We start from the raw sequence: 16,320 nt of genomic DNA on the forward strand, positions 1-16,320 counted from the left end.
TTGGAGGTACCACGCTTGAGGGGTCATTGTAGCCATCCCCCTGCCTATGGGAGGGGGGGTGGGGTCCTCATGGGCCCCATCCTCCCAGGCCTTGGCTGGGCATAAGGGTACCCTCCTAGAAGCGGCTTTCCTTCCAGAGATCTCCTGGCCCCTAAGGCCATAGCTGCCTAGCCCCAGGGGCTTGTAGTCGTTGGGAGCTGGGCCCGGCTACTGGCTACGTGGCAGCCCCAGCACACATGTGGGATGAGACACTTTGGCAAAGGCCATGTTTGCAGGGAAAACACTTGCAACCACAAGCAAACTTGCCGCTCCCTGGGTCCCTTCCCAGTGGACCCTGCACATTGGGAGCCTTATAAAGTAGCCTCTGCATCTGCCTGCCTGGGGCAGAGGAGGGCTACCCTGGGGCTGAGAGTTCACCTGTCTCAGGAACCACCTGAGGTAGGCACGGGGTTGGGCTGGTACTCCACCTCCGAGGAGTCTCAGCTTCTTTATCTGTTCAATGGGGATGCTACTTCCAGCCACCCTCTGCAGAAGGGTCCTTCCATCCCTGGCCTTGCTGTGGGACCTGGGCAAGTGCCACCGTCCTGGGTCTCAGCTGACCCACCTGAGCAGCAGTCCCTCATTCCTGCCTGGCTCCCTCTCCCTGAGTCAGACACAGATCTGCCTACTTGGCCAGACTGCGTCAGGAGTGGATGGGGGCCATGTGAGAGGCCTACTCTTAGGCCATTTCTCACCTGGCCAGGAGGGGATGAGGACAGGAGCCACCCTGGATCTTCCCCTGGCTGAGTTTGGACAGCTGGACACCAGGCTGGGCTGTCACACTGGGCTGGGCTCCAGCATCAGGTGACACAGTCCTGGGTCTCTTCTTAGGACAGGAAACTACCCTCAGTCTCCCCATTTGGGAGGCTCACCATCCTTCTCTGCCATGGCTTGGGTCCTGCACCTGGTCCCAGTCCACTGTGTGGCCCTAGGCAAGACCATTTCTTCTCTGGGCATTGGAGGTCATTTCCAGAAAGGACTCTCCCATGATTCCTGAAGAAGCAAGCAAGGCAGGGTGATGGTTACCAACGCAGAGATGCAAAAACGATGTCTGTGGGCCTGGGGTAGGGCTGGGATCACCAGTCAGGGCTTGTTCCCTCCAGGCTGGAGCGGGCTTCGGGCGGCTCAGGGGTGGGCTGTTCTGGCTGAGCTCCCTGATGCTCGTTTCTACCCCAGCCCACAGATCCTGTGGCCAGCGGCCAGGGCAGCCATGGCTTGGGCGTGTAGACTGGGCCTGCTGCTGGCACTGCTGCTGCCCGTGGTCAGTGCCTCCATGCCGGGCACCGTGGTCCGACTCAACAAGGCAGCATTGAGCTACGGTAAGGGGGCGTGCCACCCAGCGAGTGCCTGCGAGCCGGTACATGCGTGCGCAGTCCTAAGTGTGTGTGCTCATCCGTGAACTCAAAAGCCCCATGAGGACCCAGATTTTAATCGGAAATTGTGTCCCTGGCACCCAGACAGTGCCGGACACCCAGCGCTGCTCAACAAATGCTTATTACATAAATGCGTGAGGGGGAGTACGTCACGTGGCCAGTGTGCAAGTGTGCACACATGATCTGCTCACGTGCTTTAGTGATGTGGGCATAGGTCAGTTTGAGGGGCTGTTTTTACCTGTGTGTGTCTACTTATGAGTTTGAAATTTCATAGAGCTGTGCCCACGTGTGTACTTAAGTGTCGGGGAGGGTGCAAGCCCATGACGCTGCCTGGATGTGTGTGCACAGGTATGGATGTGCACCCTGGGTGTACAGGTTTGCGTATGTGGCGTGTGCACGCACACGTGTGCTTGGGAGAGATCTGTCCAGCACCGTGATGCAGGGAGTGTTCTAAAGTATAGCCCTTCTGAGCTCCGTTTGAGAGAACCATCTGCTCTCTGGGTCCCACTTGTGTGAGGGCTCTGTCTTATGGCTTTGCTGCTAGATCCTTCCAAGTCTTGCCCCAATCCCCTACGGAGGGCACAATGAGGAAACTTAGGCCCAGGGAGGCACAGACATTGCCAAGGTCCAGGACGCCAGCACAAACATGTTTATTCACCTTCAGCTGCCTCTCGGTGAGAATTTGGTTTCCCACCAAAGCCGGAGATCAGAAGCTGTTTCCCCCAAGGCCAAACACAGATGATCGTGTGAGAAAGTCAGGTCAGACAGTAGATGGGACTTTCAGTGGCCCAGGACACGAAGCAGGGGCTCAGGGAAGTAGCAGGGTTCCCCCACCCCTGGGTACACGCAGCCTTCCGGGACCTTGTATCCGGGCTGATGGGCAGGCAATGAAAAGGGTCAGTGATCCGTGCCAGAGCGTGACATGGAGCCATTCATGGATGCCCGCAGGTAGGGCCATGAGGTCCGCTCCCTCTGCTGCCTTCCTGCCCTCTGCCTATCCTGTGCAAGCCTCCTGTGTTCCCAGGGAGCCCTTCCCCGCTTGCCTGCCTGTGTTTGTTCTTGGCAGAAATCCGGCTGGAGGCCCAAGCTGGATGCATTGCTCCCCAGGCTGGGCTTAGTGGCTACTTCCAGTGTCCTCCCCACCCCATCCTGCAAGCCCCAGAGTTCAAACCCTGTGTCAAAGGAGCACTGTAGATGGAGTCTGAGGTCTGGGTGTGAGTCCCAGCTCAGCTGCAGATGGTTAGGTGGGAGAGGGGTGCTGGGAAACGTGGAAACCGGCGCCTTTATGCTTCTTGTTGGGGGAGACTAAGACCCAGAGAGGTGCAGGGACTTCCCGAGTTCCCACAGTGAGTCTGAGCAGTGGGCAGTCCTCTTGACTCCTCATCTGAAGCTCACTTCCAGCACCATTACCTCTTATTTTAATTCAACTTCCGTTTAATTAGCACCTCTCTGGGGCCCAGCAGCACAGGTGAGTGAGGATGCCCAGAGGCTCGGGAACCAGGTCCCTTGTCCAAAGCCAGCTTCCCCCGGCCAGGTGCCCTCACCTCTCTGTAAACTGGGCATGATAGTAGGAAAAGTAGAGCACTCAGAACAGGGCCTGACACTACAGGATCATGACATAAGTGATCGCTGCTATTATTACAAAAATAAATAGCAATGGTAGTAGCTAGCATTTGGTGTGCACTGAGTGTTTACAATGATCCTACGTGACAGATAACATTAGAATCATTGCAAATGTATAGATGGGGAAACTGAGGCACAGAGTAGCCACAGAGGCAGTGAGTAGCAGTGAGCACTGGGGTTTGAACCCAGGATCTAAGAGACTCTTGAGTCCTCAGCCTCCAGGTGAGGCTGTCCCCTCCCCTCCTAAGGGATGTCCCCCCTGCTCCCATGGGTGCCTCTGCAGCAGGCCAGGGATGACTGGGAGATGCTCCTTCTGCTTGGGAACTTAGGGAAGGCTCCTAGAGGAGGTGGGATCTGATTGAAACCTTGCAAGAGGCAAAGGATTTTGTTGCTTTTGAAGGATGGGGTGAATCAGCAGGATTTTGAGAGGCAGAGTGGGGGAAGGAGGCCATGCCCAGGTGGAGAAGGCCTGGTGCGAGTGGCACACCCAAGGTGGGCTCATGGGGAGTCAGCTGCCCTCCGCACATGCTTGGAGCAAGTCTACCCCTTCCAGTCTGAGTACCCTCTGCCCAAGGTGCAGGGTAGATGGCAGGCAGTGTGTTCTTGCTACTTGGTGGTTCTCGAGGGCACCCTGACCTCAGTCTACCCTGGCCCCACAGTGTCTGAAATTGGGAAAGCCCCTCTACAGCGGGCCCTGCAGGTCACTGTCCCGCATTTCCTGGACTGGAGTGGAGAGGTGCTTCAGCCGACCAGGTGAGTGCTCCCCTTGTCCAGAGAAGGTGCTCCTGCCACCAAGTGGAGTGTTCCTGCTTGCCAGGTGGGTGCTTCAGTCCACTGGGTATGTGTTCCTGCCTGCTGGGCAGGTGCTCCTATCCACGGGGCAAAGTGTTCCAGTCCACCAGATGAGCACTCTTCACTGAAGGTGAGTGCTCCCTCCCACCAGGTGAGTGGTTACAAGATGATTTAAGAGACGGACTCAAGGTGGAGATGCCGGGGCCTGGTGCCTCTGAATTAGTGAATTTCTGCCCTCAGAGGCTAAGACTGGCTCCTGGGTCCCCAGGGCTGGCAGGACCCTCTGTTTCTAGAAACTGGACACTGAATTTAGACACGAATCTGAGCCTCCCTTACCTCCACGCCACCCTGCTTAATGCAGAGACTGAAGACACAGGGAGGTGGAGCATCCCAAACTTAGACACCCCCAGGGCTGGTCAACAGCTGCCTTCCACATAGGAACTCGGGCTCACTACTGTCGGATCTTTGGGTTTCCAAGGGAAAATATACATCTAGAATCCATCAAATTTGGAAAGATAGCAACTAATTAAAAAACATTTAAAGGCCAGGCTTGGTGGCCCACACCTGTAATCCCAGCACTTTGGGAGGCTGAGGCGGGTGGATCACCTGAAGTCAGGAGTTCAAGACCAGCCTGGCTAACATGGTGAAACCCCATCTCAACTAAAAATACAAAAATTAGCTGGGCGTGGTGGCGGGTGCCTGTAATTCCAGCTACTTGGGAAGCTGAGGTGGGAGAATCTCTTGAACCTGGGAGGCAGAGGTTATAGTGAGCCGAGATCGTGCCATTGCACTCCAGCCTGGGCGACAAGAGAGAAACTCCATCTCAAAACAAACAAACACAAGCAAACAAACAAACAAAAAACATTTAAGACTTTAAGACCCTGGAATAGTGGGTGGGTGGTTAAAAAAACAAAACAAAACAAAAACACATCTGGCTTGGGGGCCACTAGTTTGAGATCCCTTAGGTAGAGCTGAAATGCAGTTCATGACACGGTTAATAAAGGTAGAGAACTGGACATAAAGACCCAACGACCAAAGATGCCTAAATCACTTGTGGTCTGGCCACACAATGGACACCACATGGCTGTTTGAAAACAGCACCCATGGTTCTCATTTGTAGACACAGGATCGAACCCAGGATTGTTGCGTGTACAGAAGCAGCTTCTGTACAGGGGACCTGAACTGTACTGTGCAGAAATGACTTTCATTTAGGAAATAAAAGACATCACAGGTTAGCTGGAGAGTGCTTGGAGCTTTGAAGTGGGGGCGTTTCTGTTGCTGTAGGCTACGAGCTGCAGACATTGACTAGGATCCCAGAGAGAGGATTTCTGCCTTCTGTGGTTCCCGAAGTTTTTCTTTTCCAACCTTTCCAATTTTCCAGGCAGGTGTCAGAAACTGTCAAAAACCTGAGCAATCATCTCACCCAAGTTCTACCCAAAGCGGGGGCCCCCTCTGCATGTTCTCCCTACCAGCTGGTGTCCAACCTTGGTTTGCATGCCCCGTGGTGATGGAGAACTCACCACCTCCCCCTCACCTCATGGTTCCAATTGTCAGAAAGCCCTTCTTTATAACATCGTGTGGGTATGACTCAGAGCACCCAGCTCAGAGTTGATCCCATGGTTTAATGGGGGCCATCCCGTCATCTTGATTACTATCCTGCAGGATCCGGATTCTGAATGTCCATGTGCCCCGCCTCCACCTGAAATTCATTGCTGGTTTCGGAGTGCGCCTGCTGGCAGCAGCTAATTTTACTTTCAAGGTGTTTCGGTGAGCGGATCTCCTTGTTAGGGGGTGAGAAGGGTTTCAGGGATGCTTTGAGGGGGCACAGTGAGGGGATGGGGGGTAGCAGCTCCTCCAGGACTCTCATCCAGGCCTCTTGACTCCCTGTCCAGTGCTCTGTCTCCCCTCACCCTTGGAGGGGAGCAAGATAGTGAGAGCATTTCTGAGAACCCTGCTCAACAGCTCTGCAACTGGGCAGAGTCACTTCACTTGTTTAGCCCTCAGCTCCCTCATCTGTAAAACGGGATGAACTTCTGCAGAGTGCCAGTGGGTTCATTGCTGTGGTTATAATGTGAGAGACGCTCAATAAGCATAATGATCAGAGTTATTTTTGTGTGCCTGGCATCTTATATGTTACTGTATTTAATTTTCACACCGTGAGCTGTGCAGTCAGAGGGGTCTATTATCTTGCTCCTCTACCCTGACACTATGATTTTATGCATGCTTCCTGTGGGCCAGGCTCTGTGATTATCTCACAGGAAGCTCAGCACAGCCCTGCGACATAGGTCCCACCAACCTTATGTCCATTTTGCAGAAGAGGAAACTGAGGCTCAGCATGGTAAATGGCTGGCCCAAGGTCTCACAGTGAGAGGCTCTGGACAGCCAGTGCTCACACCCACTGCTGCAACGTCCATGACCCCAAGTGGAGTCTTGGGGCCGGGGGCTGTGGGCCTGCCCCAGGTAGGGCCATCTCAGTCTGGGAGCGGGGGGCCTGCCTGGGCCAAGTGGAGGGCAGGCAGGGGCTGGGGAGTTTGTAAGATCTCTTGTCAGTCACGGTAGGCTCTACTGGGCGGTGCTGCTTGGACTCAGGACTGTCCTCCCTGCAGCGCCGCAGAGCCCCTGGAGCTGACGCTGCCTGTGGAACTGCTGGCTGACACCCGTGTGACCCAGAGCTCCATCAGGACCCCTGTGGTCAGCATCTCTACCTGCTCTTCATTCTCAGGCCACGCCAACGAGTTTGATGGTAGTAACAGGTGGGTGCCTGGTGAGGGCAGGGCCACAGGAATCCTGGATGCCAAAGCTGTGCTGCTGTTTCCTGAGCTGCCCACTCAGGACTTTAACCAATGGCCACAAGGGCCTGAGAGGCCCCCATTATTGTGTTTGTTTTATGATGGAGTACACTGAGGCTCGGAGAGGGGGCGAGGCATGCCTGAGGTCACACAGCAAGTGAGCAGCCAGAACCTGGGATCTTTCCATCTCCTTGACAATACACTTTCCATTCCCTTCCACCACTTGACAACACACACTAGCTATTAGCACACTCTTTGGGGAGAGATTTTGGGTGGATTAGACTGGCTGTTAGGACCTCGGAGACCCACCCCTCCTTACAGAGATGGAAGCCAGGCAGGGGCGGGACCCGCCAAGAGTGAGCTCTCGCAGGTGGCGGCTCCCTTCTGCATAAAGGCTGACCGCAGCTCCCGCCTCCAGAGCACCTGTGTGTGCTGAGCACTGTTCCAGGCCCTGTCGGTGGATCATTTCGTTTGATCCTCACAGTATCCTACCAGGTAGGTGTTAAGTATTTCCTGCATTTTACAGGAGAGCAAACGGAGGCCCAGAGCAGTTAAGTGACTTGCCTAAGACCACCAGCTGACAAATGGTGTAGCCAGATTCAAGCCCAGGCAGCCTGACTAATCCCATGGCTTGCAAATCCCCCTAGATGATGTCTGCACCTTCCCAATGTGAGCAGGACTTGCTGAGGTGTTGAGCATCTTGGAGGCTTAGAAGAATGCAATGTTTGCATCAAGACTGAGCTTTTTCCCCAGAGAGGGGTGTGGCTGTATAAACCCATTCACACTTGTGTCCCGTGATCATCATGTGTGACTCGTGACCCCTCGCTGTCCTCCCAGGCAAGGGATGCTTACAGCTTATTGAAGGGGAGATGAAAGCCAAGAGGCTTTGGAAACACAGACGCCACCCTCCTACCTCCCCAGGGAGCTGGTTCAGCGAGGTTGGGCTGTGGCTTGGATCGACATTTTTGCAAATCAAGGAACCATTGGTGCCTATGGAGCACTGTTGAGTTGTTTAAAGGAGAAACGGAGGCCCAGAGCCAGGAAGGTATTTTGTTAGGTGTGTTACAGAAAATTGGACCCAAACCATGAAGCAGACCCAGGATCCCAGCTCTAGCCCCTAACCCAACCTTCACTAGGCTTAGAGTGGCCACGAACCCAGCTGGCCAAGGTCATGGCCACGTCTGGCTTTTGCAACGCCCTCCTGGTCTCACTTGCCACATTCTTGGCCATTTCCAAACCTTGAGATAAATGACCCTCTCTTTTGAGACTCAATTTCCTTATCTGTGGGGCCAATTATGCCAGCACTGTGTGTGGCAGGTGGCAGGGCATCGAATGGGATTGATGGACCTCCTGGCTGAGGACAGAGACTTCTCTTCCCAGACACTGCTGAGCGACGGAACCTAATGTGTTTGGGGGCCCAGGAACTCTTTCTCTGTTTCCCCCTCAGCACCTCCCACGCACTGCTGGTCCTGCTGCAGAAGCACATTAAAGCTGTCTTGAGTAACAAGGTAAAGGGCTTGCAGATTTCTCAGAAAGGAGGGCATGGCTTCACCAAGAAGGCACAGTGAAGAAAGAGTGGGATTTCAGGCAGCGGGTACTTTGCTTGGGATTAAAAAAAAAGAAGCCCCTTCATGGTCCCCATGAAGGCAGGGAAGAGGCTGGTGCCAGGGTCCAGGGGAGTGATGGGGAGATACAAATGAGGGCAGAGTTTATGGGGTTGGAGGAGAGGGAGGTTCATCCTCTTGGGACAGCTCCAATTTCATGCCAGAGGGTGGATGGAGTGGGGTTCATGGGCCTGTGGTGTGTGAAAAGAAGACAGAACGAGAGTGAAGGAGGGTGTGGGCATGGGGCCAGCTGTAGCCTGGATGGGTCCCTGTCCTTTCCAGATGTGCACTGTCTCTGCTTCTGGTTCCACATCTGTACTGAAAGAGACAAAGCCCCTCCTTCGTGGGGCGATTGCAGGCACAAAATGCATTAACATTTCAGAAGAGTTCGGGACAGTGGTTGACAGAGTGGGTGCTGCTATAATTATTGCTGTCTTAGCTCTTGTCATTGTCTGCATGGAGCTGACTTGGTGAGAGAGGGTAGCCCAGGGGCTAGGGTCCCACTGCCCAGGGGGAGCTCATTTTCTCCCTGCCCTATCCCATCCCAACCCCACTTACTGCTTTAAGGGGCAGTAGTAGAGACGAAGTCAACCTTCTGCGTGCCACCCCACGCCCCCCAGAGGGCAACTGCAGCATGCCCACCTTACAGATGAGAAAACCGAGGCTCGAGGGGCGAAGGTGGGGCAGCTCCTCTTGAGAGTCCTATGGGATGCCCAAGTGGACGGCTTGACTTTGCCTGTTGGTCCAGCCTCTTCCTCTCCTTGTAGTCCCCCTGCTGCCCTCATAGCCAGCCTCTTCTGGGCAAGGGGCTTCAGGCAGCACTGCAGGAAAGAAGACCCACCCTCTCCTCTTCCTCTTGACCTCGCCCTGCGCAGCCAGCTCTTGCCTGGTCGAGGCTGTGAGTGCCCCTGGCCTTGCAGTTCCTCCTCTGCCCCCATCTTCTATCACACGGATCCCAGCATAATATACTTATCTGGCTGCCCATGGTGCCCAGGGGAAACCTCTGTAGCTCCCTGGCCTGGCATCTGAAGCTTGGCTGGTCTGGCTTGCTGATCACTGCCTGCCCCTGCGTGGGCACCACCCTCCCACCAGCTGAGCTCCAAGAGTGAGCTCTGAGCCCCGTTGCAGCAGACTCCCTGCCTCAGTTGCTCAAGCCCAGCTGTGACCACCACTGCTGGGCTCCACGGCCCCTGTTCTTTCTTTGTGCCTGGGGACCTATGCTCACACTGCCATCAGCCTTTGGGCTGCTTCTCCTTTGTTTCTTCGGTGCCTGGAAGGGGTCCTAGGAGATGCCCACTGGCCGGTGGAGGAAGGGGTTCCAGGCATGGCGTACAGGTTGGGGAGGCTTTTAGACAGGGACTCTAGACCCCTCCCAGCCTTGTGCCCTCCAGCCTGAGGGCTGCCCTAACCCCAGCCTCCTTCTCTCTGTCTTACCACAGCTGTGCCTGAGCATCTCCAACCTGGTGCAGGGCGTCAATGTCCACCTGGGCACTTTAATTGGTAAGATCTGGGAGCCAGGGGAGGGGGGTGGGGCCTCTGGGACCCCCTGGAGCCCCTAGGACCCTCCAAAGGTTCCACTGTGGATCACCATCGACCTCTAGGAGGGTCAGTTGTAGGGTGACTGAATTGTGAGCTCCCAAAACAGTATAATTATTCATGAAATCTGGGAATCTCCAAATTCTGGAACCAAAACCAAGTCTTTGATTCTAGGATCTGCATATCTTAGATCAAAAAAGCTGAAAAAAATTATAATTTTGAAATCATGAGTCTTAACATTGGAGAATCCAAGGACCATTGACACTTACAATCTAGAATCATTCTAGAATCTAGAATCCTCATTCCAAAGACCAGCTCTTGCCTCGGCCTCCCAAAGTGCTGGGATCACAGGCGTGAGCCACTGTGCCCGGCCTTGCCCTTTGAAACTTCCCTGCAAGAGTATTCTGAGGCTCAGAGGAGTTGGGCTCTGAGCTGTGCCTCCCTGAAGGCTGCTCGGAGGGTCTGTTAGGGAAGCTGGACTTCTGTGATCTTGTATAACTGGCTCCAGTGGGGTGTGCCCTTGGAGTTCCCATAGGAGACAGTGTGATGAGGTGGGGAGAGCATAGCTTTAGGGTCAGACTGACCAGGTATTACACTCCTGGGCAAGACCGAACCTCACCAGACTGTGTGTGCGTGTGTGTGTATGTGTGTGTGCATGTGTGCATGCATGTGTATAAAATAACCCTACACGATTGTAACGAGGATTGAATGAGATACTATAAGTCCAATGTCTGGACCTTGATAAGTGAGAGCTCTCTTCTTTTTCTGTGGTTGCTTCTCACTTTTGTCAGGGGATATTTGTGCCTAAACTGGGCCCTTCTCCTTCCTTCTAACTTGGAGTCACTAGTCTTCCACTGAGGGGAAAAGCAGAAACCATACCTGTTAGAATTGTGTCTAAACTAAGAGTCAGCAGGCTGTGAGTAGCTTAATCCTGGCCGTGTGCACTTTGCCACTTAAATTTGCTTATTCAGAGGCTTGCTCTGCCTCTTTTGTTTTGTGGCCTGGCTCTGGCTAATCAGGATAATCAGACAATAAATAAACTTTTCTGGATAGATGAAACGTTGGTGAGCAGTGCTAAATATGTCATCTTTTCTTCTCCACCCTGGTTTCATGAAGGCCTCAACCCCGTGGGTCCTGAGTCCCAGATCCGCTATTCCATGGTCAGTGTGCCCACTGTCACCAGTGACTACATTTCCCTGGAAGTCAATGTAAGTGCCTCCTGGCCAGCCCAGAGCTGGGGGCTTGCTGCCCCTGGAGTCCTTGGTGTTCCAGAAGATTCCTAAAGGAGCGGGGGAGTGGGAAATGAGAGGAGGAGCTGGAACAGTGTCCCAGCCGGGGGCACGCCACACGGGCAAAAGTGTGAGCTAGACATATGGCATCTTGCAGGGGGTGGGGGGGCAGGGAGTGGCATCTAGGAGCCCAGGTGCTGCCATGGAGCCACCTCCCTGCTGAGGCCCTGCTGCTTTTCTCCCATTTCCCCCTCCTACCCCCACAGGCTGTTCTCTTCCTGCTGGGCAAGCCCATCATCCTGCCCACGGATGCCACCCCTTTTGTGTTGCCAAGGCATGTGGGCACTGAGGGCTCCATGGCCACTGTGGGCCTCTCCCAGCACCTGTTTGACTCTGCTCTCCTGCTGCTGCAGAAGTCCGGCGCCCTCAACCTGGACATCACAGGGCAGCTGGTGAGGGCCCGACCTGCAGCCCAGGGCCTGTGGGGCAAGAGCTCCCTGTGGCCCAGCCTAGGGAGACCCCCCAGAGGCCATATTGTGGGTGGGTGGGACTGCTAGAGTTGGCGCCACAGGGTGGCTGCTGGAAGGATTAAACAGGGGCTATGGGGAGCGATTGCTCGGGGGGGACAGTGGTGATCTATCTTGGGAGCAGCTGCCCTAAAACCTGTTGTGGCCTGGGGGGCTGATTTCAGAGGTCGGATGACAACCTGCTGAACACCTCTGCACTGGGCTGGCTCATCCCGGAGGTCGGTGATATTTCTGATCATTCCAGGGGTTGAGACAGGGGACGGGGTTGGGGTTCTCTGGGTCGTGGGATCTCTGCTGGGTCTTATCTGTCCCAAGTGAAGTTCAGCATCTGTCCTTAAACCTACTCCTCCATCTTGGGGAGGCTCCACCTTCTGCCCAGACATCACACTCTGTCTCTCCGGGCCTTCACTTGAGCAGTGTCTGCTGTTTGGAAGGTCTTTCTCCTCCCTTTCCCTTATCCTTCTTCAAGACCAAGCTCAGGGTCACCTCGTCGGGGAGACCCAACCCCTCATCTGGTCCAGCAGCCTGTGGGGGACCCACCTCTGTGCCCAGTCACATGCGGCACCATGGTGGCCCAATCAGCATTGGAGGAGTGACTGACCAGAGAGCCTGCCAGCCGCTGCCCCAGCAAGGCCTCCTCTGCCTCTGCCTCCCCAGGTGGCCCGCCAGTTCCCCGAGCCCATGCCCGTGGTGCTCAAGGTGAGGCTGGGTACCACACCTGTGGCCGTGCTCCACACCAGCAACGCCACCCTGCGGCTGCAGCCCTTCGTGGAGGTCCTGGCCGCAGCCTCCAACTCGGCTTTCCAGTCCCTCTTCTCCCTGGATGTGGTGAGTGTGGTGGGGCTGGCCGGAAGGCGGGCAACTGTCACGGAGACCTCCCTCCCTGCTGTGCTGTCCCCTCGTCTTTGCTCTACTCACACTAGTGTCTTCGCTGTTCCTTGAACATGTCAGGACACTCCTGCCCCGGGACCTTTGCATGTGCTGAGCCCTTGGCCTAGGACTCTCCCACCCGGGCTCTTGGCATGGCCAGCTCCCCCTCCTCTTCCAGGTCTCAGCTTAAATGTTGCAGCCTTGCTGGCCCACCCTGAGTAAGAAGGTCCCTTCAGCCTTCTCGGCACCTCCTCTCTGTGTTTGTGGCCCCTGCCACTCTCTGAAAGGATGGCTTCTGGTTACTGTGTTTACGGACCCCGTCTCCCACAGCTGGCGGCTCGTTCCCAGGGCAGGGAGCTGGTCTGTCTTGTTCACACTGTGTTGTTCCCAGCGTTCAGCGTGGGGCCTGGCGCATAGTGGGGGCTTCACAGCCACCTGCTGCCTGAATGAGTCGGGGGATGGGTGGGAGGCTGGGTAGCAGGTGCCCCCCTCATGCCTCTGTGCCCTCTGACCCTGCTCTCCCCATATGCCCAGGTAGTGAACTTGAGCCTCCAGCTCTCTGTGTCCAAGGTGAAGCTTCAGGGGACCACGTCTGTGCTGGGGTAAGCGAGCCCACCTGGAGCCAGCAGCCTCAGTGTGTTCTTGTGTGCAATGGGTCCACCACTACCCCGGGTCACGGTGTCAGCCAGGGAGCCTGGGGGTGGGGAGGTGCCAGACCCTGTCCTGAATTCTCCTGCTTCTCTTTCAGGGATGTCCAGCTCACGGTGGCCTCCTCCAACGTGGGCTTCATTGATGTGAGTGTGGGGCTGTGGCCTCTAGAGACCCCCCTCCTGGGTGGGGCATGCCTTGAGCCTGGGGAAGCCATGTCTGTGTGTGTGTGCAGACCCGTGTGCTTGTGTCTGCCACTATGGTCAGGCTTCCCCGGGCTGCTTGGGGACAGTGGCCAGTCAGTCCGTCTGCCTGACACTCTGCCTGGCAGTCGATGTTCTGTCACCCAGCCCTCAACCCAAGAGTCCATCGGCCAGTTGGACAATGAATGTTAGCTGTCCTTTCAGCCAGGTGATGTGACTGGGTCATCGGCCACCATACATCCACTTGTCAGCTGGCATGCCATCAACATGCCCCCCTTCTGCCCAGCTGTCAGTCTGTCTGTCTGTCGGTCATCTGTGTCAGGCAGTCTGCTGGCCAGTCCATCTGTGGGTCACACAGTGCGTGAGTGTCCACAGTCAGTGCTGTCCCTCAGCCTCCCATCCGGTGAGCGCTGCCGCTGGGTGTGATCCTGCGGAGGCAGAGCCAGCCCCGGAAGTGTTGCTGGGCCCCACTTGAACCCAGGACATGGATGATCTGCCCTCCTCCCCCTGCCTCAGCCTTTGCCACCCATCCATTGTCTATCTGTCTGTCTCTGTGTGTATTTATGTATGTGCCTTACTGTCCATCTCTCCTGGCCCCTCGGCTGGGACGGGCTCATCTCCCTGGCTCCGTGGCCACAGGCAGATCAGGTGCGCGCACTGATGGGCACCGTTTTTGAGAAGCCCCTGCTGGACCATCTCAATGGTAAGCCCTGCCCTCCACCCCATCAGGGCCCCTCTGGCCCCCTCTGTACCCCACATCTGCTCAGTGTGCAATCCCAGCCCCCTTCCCACTTTCCAGGCTCAGAGGGTGAGAGGGGGCCTCTGGAGTCTAGCAGCCCATGTGTGCATGCCCCTTGGCACATATCTGTGTAGCAGCTGTGTGATCTTCACCAAGTTCCTTTTTCTCTCTGAGCCCCAGCTTCCCCTTCTGTAAAATGGGTGTAATAATAATGGCATCTATCTCCCAGATGCCTGTGAGGACTCAGTGCCGTGATGCATATGAGGGCTTCAGCATAGGCTGGTTCCTTTCTTCTTTCTCGCCTGCAGCTCTCTTGGCCATGGGAATTGCCCTCCCCGGCGTGGTCAACCTCCAATATGTCGCCCCTGACATCTTTGTCTATGAGGTGAGAGCCTTTGGGTGTGACCAGAGGGATCTTCTTCACTCAGAGGGACTGAGTGAGGTGGGGGTCACCTCTCTCCCTCCCCACCTGCTGCCGCAAAAACCGTCCCATGAATCCTTAACTGCGATGAAATGAAAAGTCCAGGATGCCAAGAGACCCTGGGTCGAAGGTTTCATTCTTCCTTTAGTCCTCATAAAACATCATACCAGGCCACACTCGGGGAACTGGGGCTTTCACTTATCCCATGATCCTGTGCCCTGGGATGGGCACGACCCCTTTGGTATCTGGGGCAGACGACAGTGAGACCCCATCTGCTTTGTAGACAAACTGTGCAGGCTGGGTGGGAGTAGGGAACTTCCTGAACTTTCTAAAATTGCTTTCCCTGGATCTGAAATCATGGGCCCAGGGTGCGATTCAGTCATAACACTGCCCAGGGTGAGATCTTACCTGGGATATAAAAGGAAATTCACTGAACAAGACACGCGTAAGACAGAAAGCTGAACCCAGGTCTCTCAAGCCCAATGTCTCAGGTGCTGTTCATACCCCATGAGTGTGACCTGCTGATGTAATTCCAGGGAGGATGCCCTTGTTCCTTAAGAACCACTGTCTCAAGGCACTTGGGTGATCCGCCCCCACGAGAAGGAACAATTGACACACAGAGGAGCAGGGCTATGTGGGAATTTCCCTAGGACTTCCCAGAACAGGCACGGTTAGTGGCTGACCCACCTTGGCCCTTGACCCAGACACTGGGTCAGAGGTGACAAGTCCCTAGTCCAGTACTGTCCGATGGAACTTTCTGCAAGGATGGAAGTTTGTACTGTCCAAAGCAGCAGCCATGATCAGTCACAGGTGCATGTGGCTACTGAGCACTGAAGTGTGGCTAGTGCAACTGTGGACCTGAATTTTTTATTTTATTTCATTTTAATGAATTTCAGTTTAATTAGCCATAGGACTAATTAGCCATAGCCGCCAATTGTGGTTGCCTTATCGGACCACATAGCCCTACACTATGAGCTACATTGTGGCAGGAACTGGGTCTGGCTTTTTCTCTGCTGGTTCCCAGCACCTGCCACAGAACTTGGCTTGTAGTAGAGGCTTGATGAAGCTTTACTGAATGAATGAATGAATGAATGAATGAATGAATGAATGAATGATCGGCAGCCCTCCAGAATGCTCCTGCAGTGGAGTGTAGCATAGGGGAGCTATGGGGGGGGCGTGCCTGACTCTGCTGGAGAGACTTGGACTTGGAGAAGATGCTCCATGGTTCTGCGCTCCCATTCATAAAGCATCAATGATATCCACCATCGGAGCAGCAACCAGTGCCTTCCTGGGGGGTCTCACTGCCTCCTCACAGTGCCCTTGTGAGGTGGAGCCTGTTACTACCCCCAAAGTGACAGACTGGGAAACTGAAGCCCAGAGAGGCAAAGGACTCTCCTCACAAACCAAACCAAGAATGGCAGAGCAGAACTCAGAGCCAGGCTACGGGGGCGGCTGGGGTCCTGCCTGTGCCTGTGCCTCCTCTGACCCTCTGACCTGGTCCATCGTTTCCTTTGCCCTTCAGGGCTATGTGGTGATATCCAGTGAACTCTTCTACCAGAGCTGAGGCAGGACCACTGGGAGGCCTGAAAGTGGGCCAGCTCACTGCTCAGGCGAACTTCTTATCTCAAGTCACTGGGGAAACTGAGACAAAACCATACTTAGTAATCACCAACAAGCTGGACTGCCCAGCTGGGCTGTTTTATCTTCCCTGAGTGCCTGGGTCTCCCTCCCTCACTTCTGCCCTATCCCTTCCTCCTCCTTTCCTCCACCCTCTTCCCTCACCTCCCCACTCCTTCCTCTGTCCAACCCCCAGGGGGAGCAGACTGCTCCTACAGGCTGTATAGACCTGCCCTCTTGCATTAAACAACTTCTCTTGAGCTGCAACTTTCAGCCAAACACAGCAAACTCTTTGTGTACCTAAGGCCAG

At 55.1% G+C, this 16,320-nt stretch overlaps 1 protein-coding gene across 1 annotated transcript; it reads left to right on the forward strand.

Moving 5' to 3' along the window:
- The first annotated feature begins 147 nt into the window (after positions 1-147).
- On the forward strand, positions 148-16,283 carry BPIFB2 (BPI fold containing family B member 2). The gene is made up of 15 exons (XM_021921133.2): positions 148-1,358; positions 3,695-3,788; positions 5,490-5,594; positions 6,434-6,580; positions 8,064-8,124; positions 9,660-9,720; positions 10,873-10,964; positions 11,252-11,437; positions 11,677-11,730; positions 12,170-12,340; positions 12,917-12,984; positions 13,131-13,176; positions 13,873-13,936; positions 14,281-14,357; positions 15,916-16,283. Exons 1-15 carry the CDS (start codon positions 1,058-1,060, stop codon positions 15,955-15,957), a joined length of 1,569 nt encoding a protein of 522 aa, XP_021776825.2. The 5' UTR covers positions 148-1,057; the 3' UTR covers positions 15,958-16,283.
- Positions 16,284-16,320: the final 37 nt, after the last annotated feature.

This window comes from Papio anubis, chromosome 16 (genome assembly GCF_008728515.1).
Source record: "Papio anubis isolate 15944 chromosome 16, Panubis1.0, whole genome shotgun sequence".
Taxonomy (NCBI): Eukaryota; Metazoa; Chordata; class Mammalia; order Primates; family Cercopithecidae; genus Papio; species Papio anubis.

What these genes read in the sequence shown, in the direction of transcription:
- BPIFB2 (XM_021921133.2), top strand. Translation starts at nt 1,058, where the DNA reads ATGGTTACCAACGCAGAGATGCAAAAACGATGTCTGTGGGCCTGGGGT. An exon ending in GAGGTGCTTCAGCCGACCAG is followed by an intron (nt 3,789 to 5,489) that starts GTGAGTGCTCCC and finishes ACTATCCTGCAG; the next exon opens with GATCCGGATTCTGAATGTCC. An exon ending in CCAACGTGGGCTTCATTGAT is followed by an intron (nt 13,177 to 13,872) that starts GTGAGTGTGGGG and finishes CCGTGGCCACAG; the next exon opens with GCAGATCAGGTGCGCGCACT.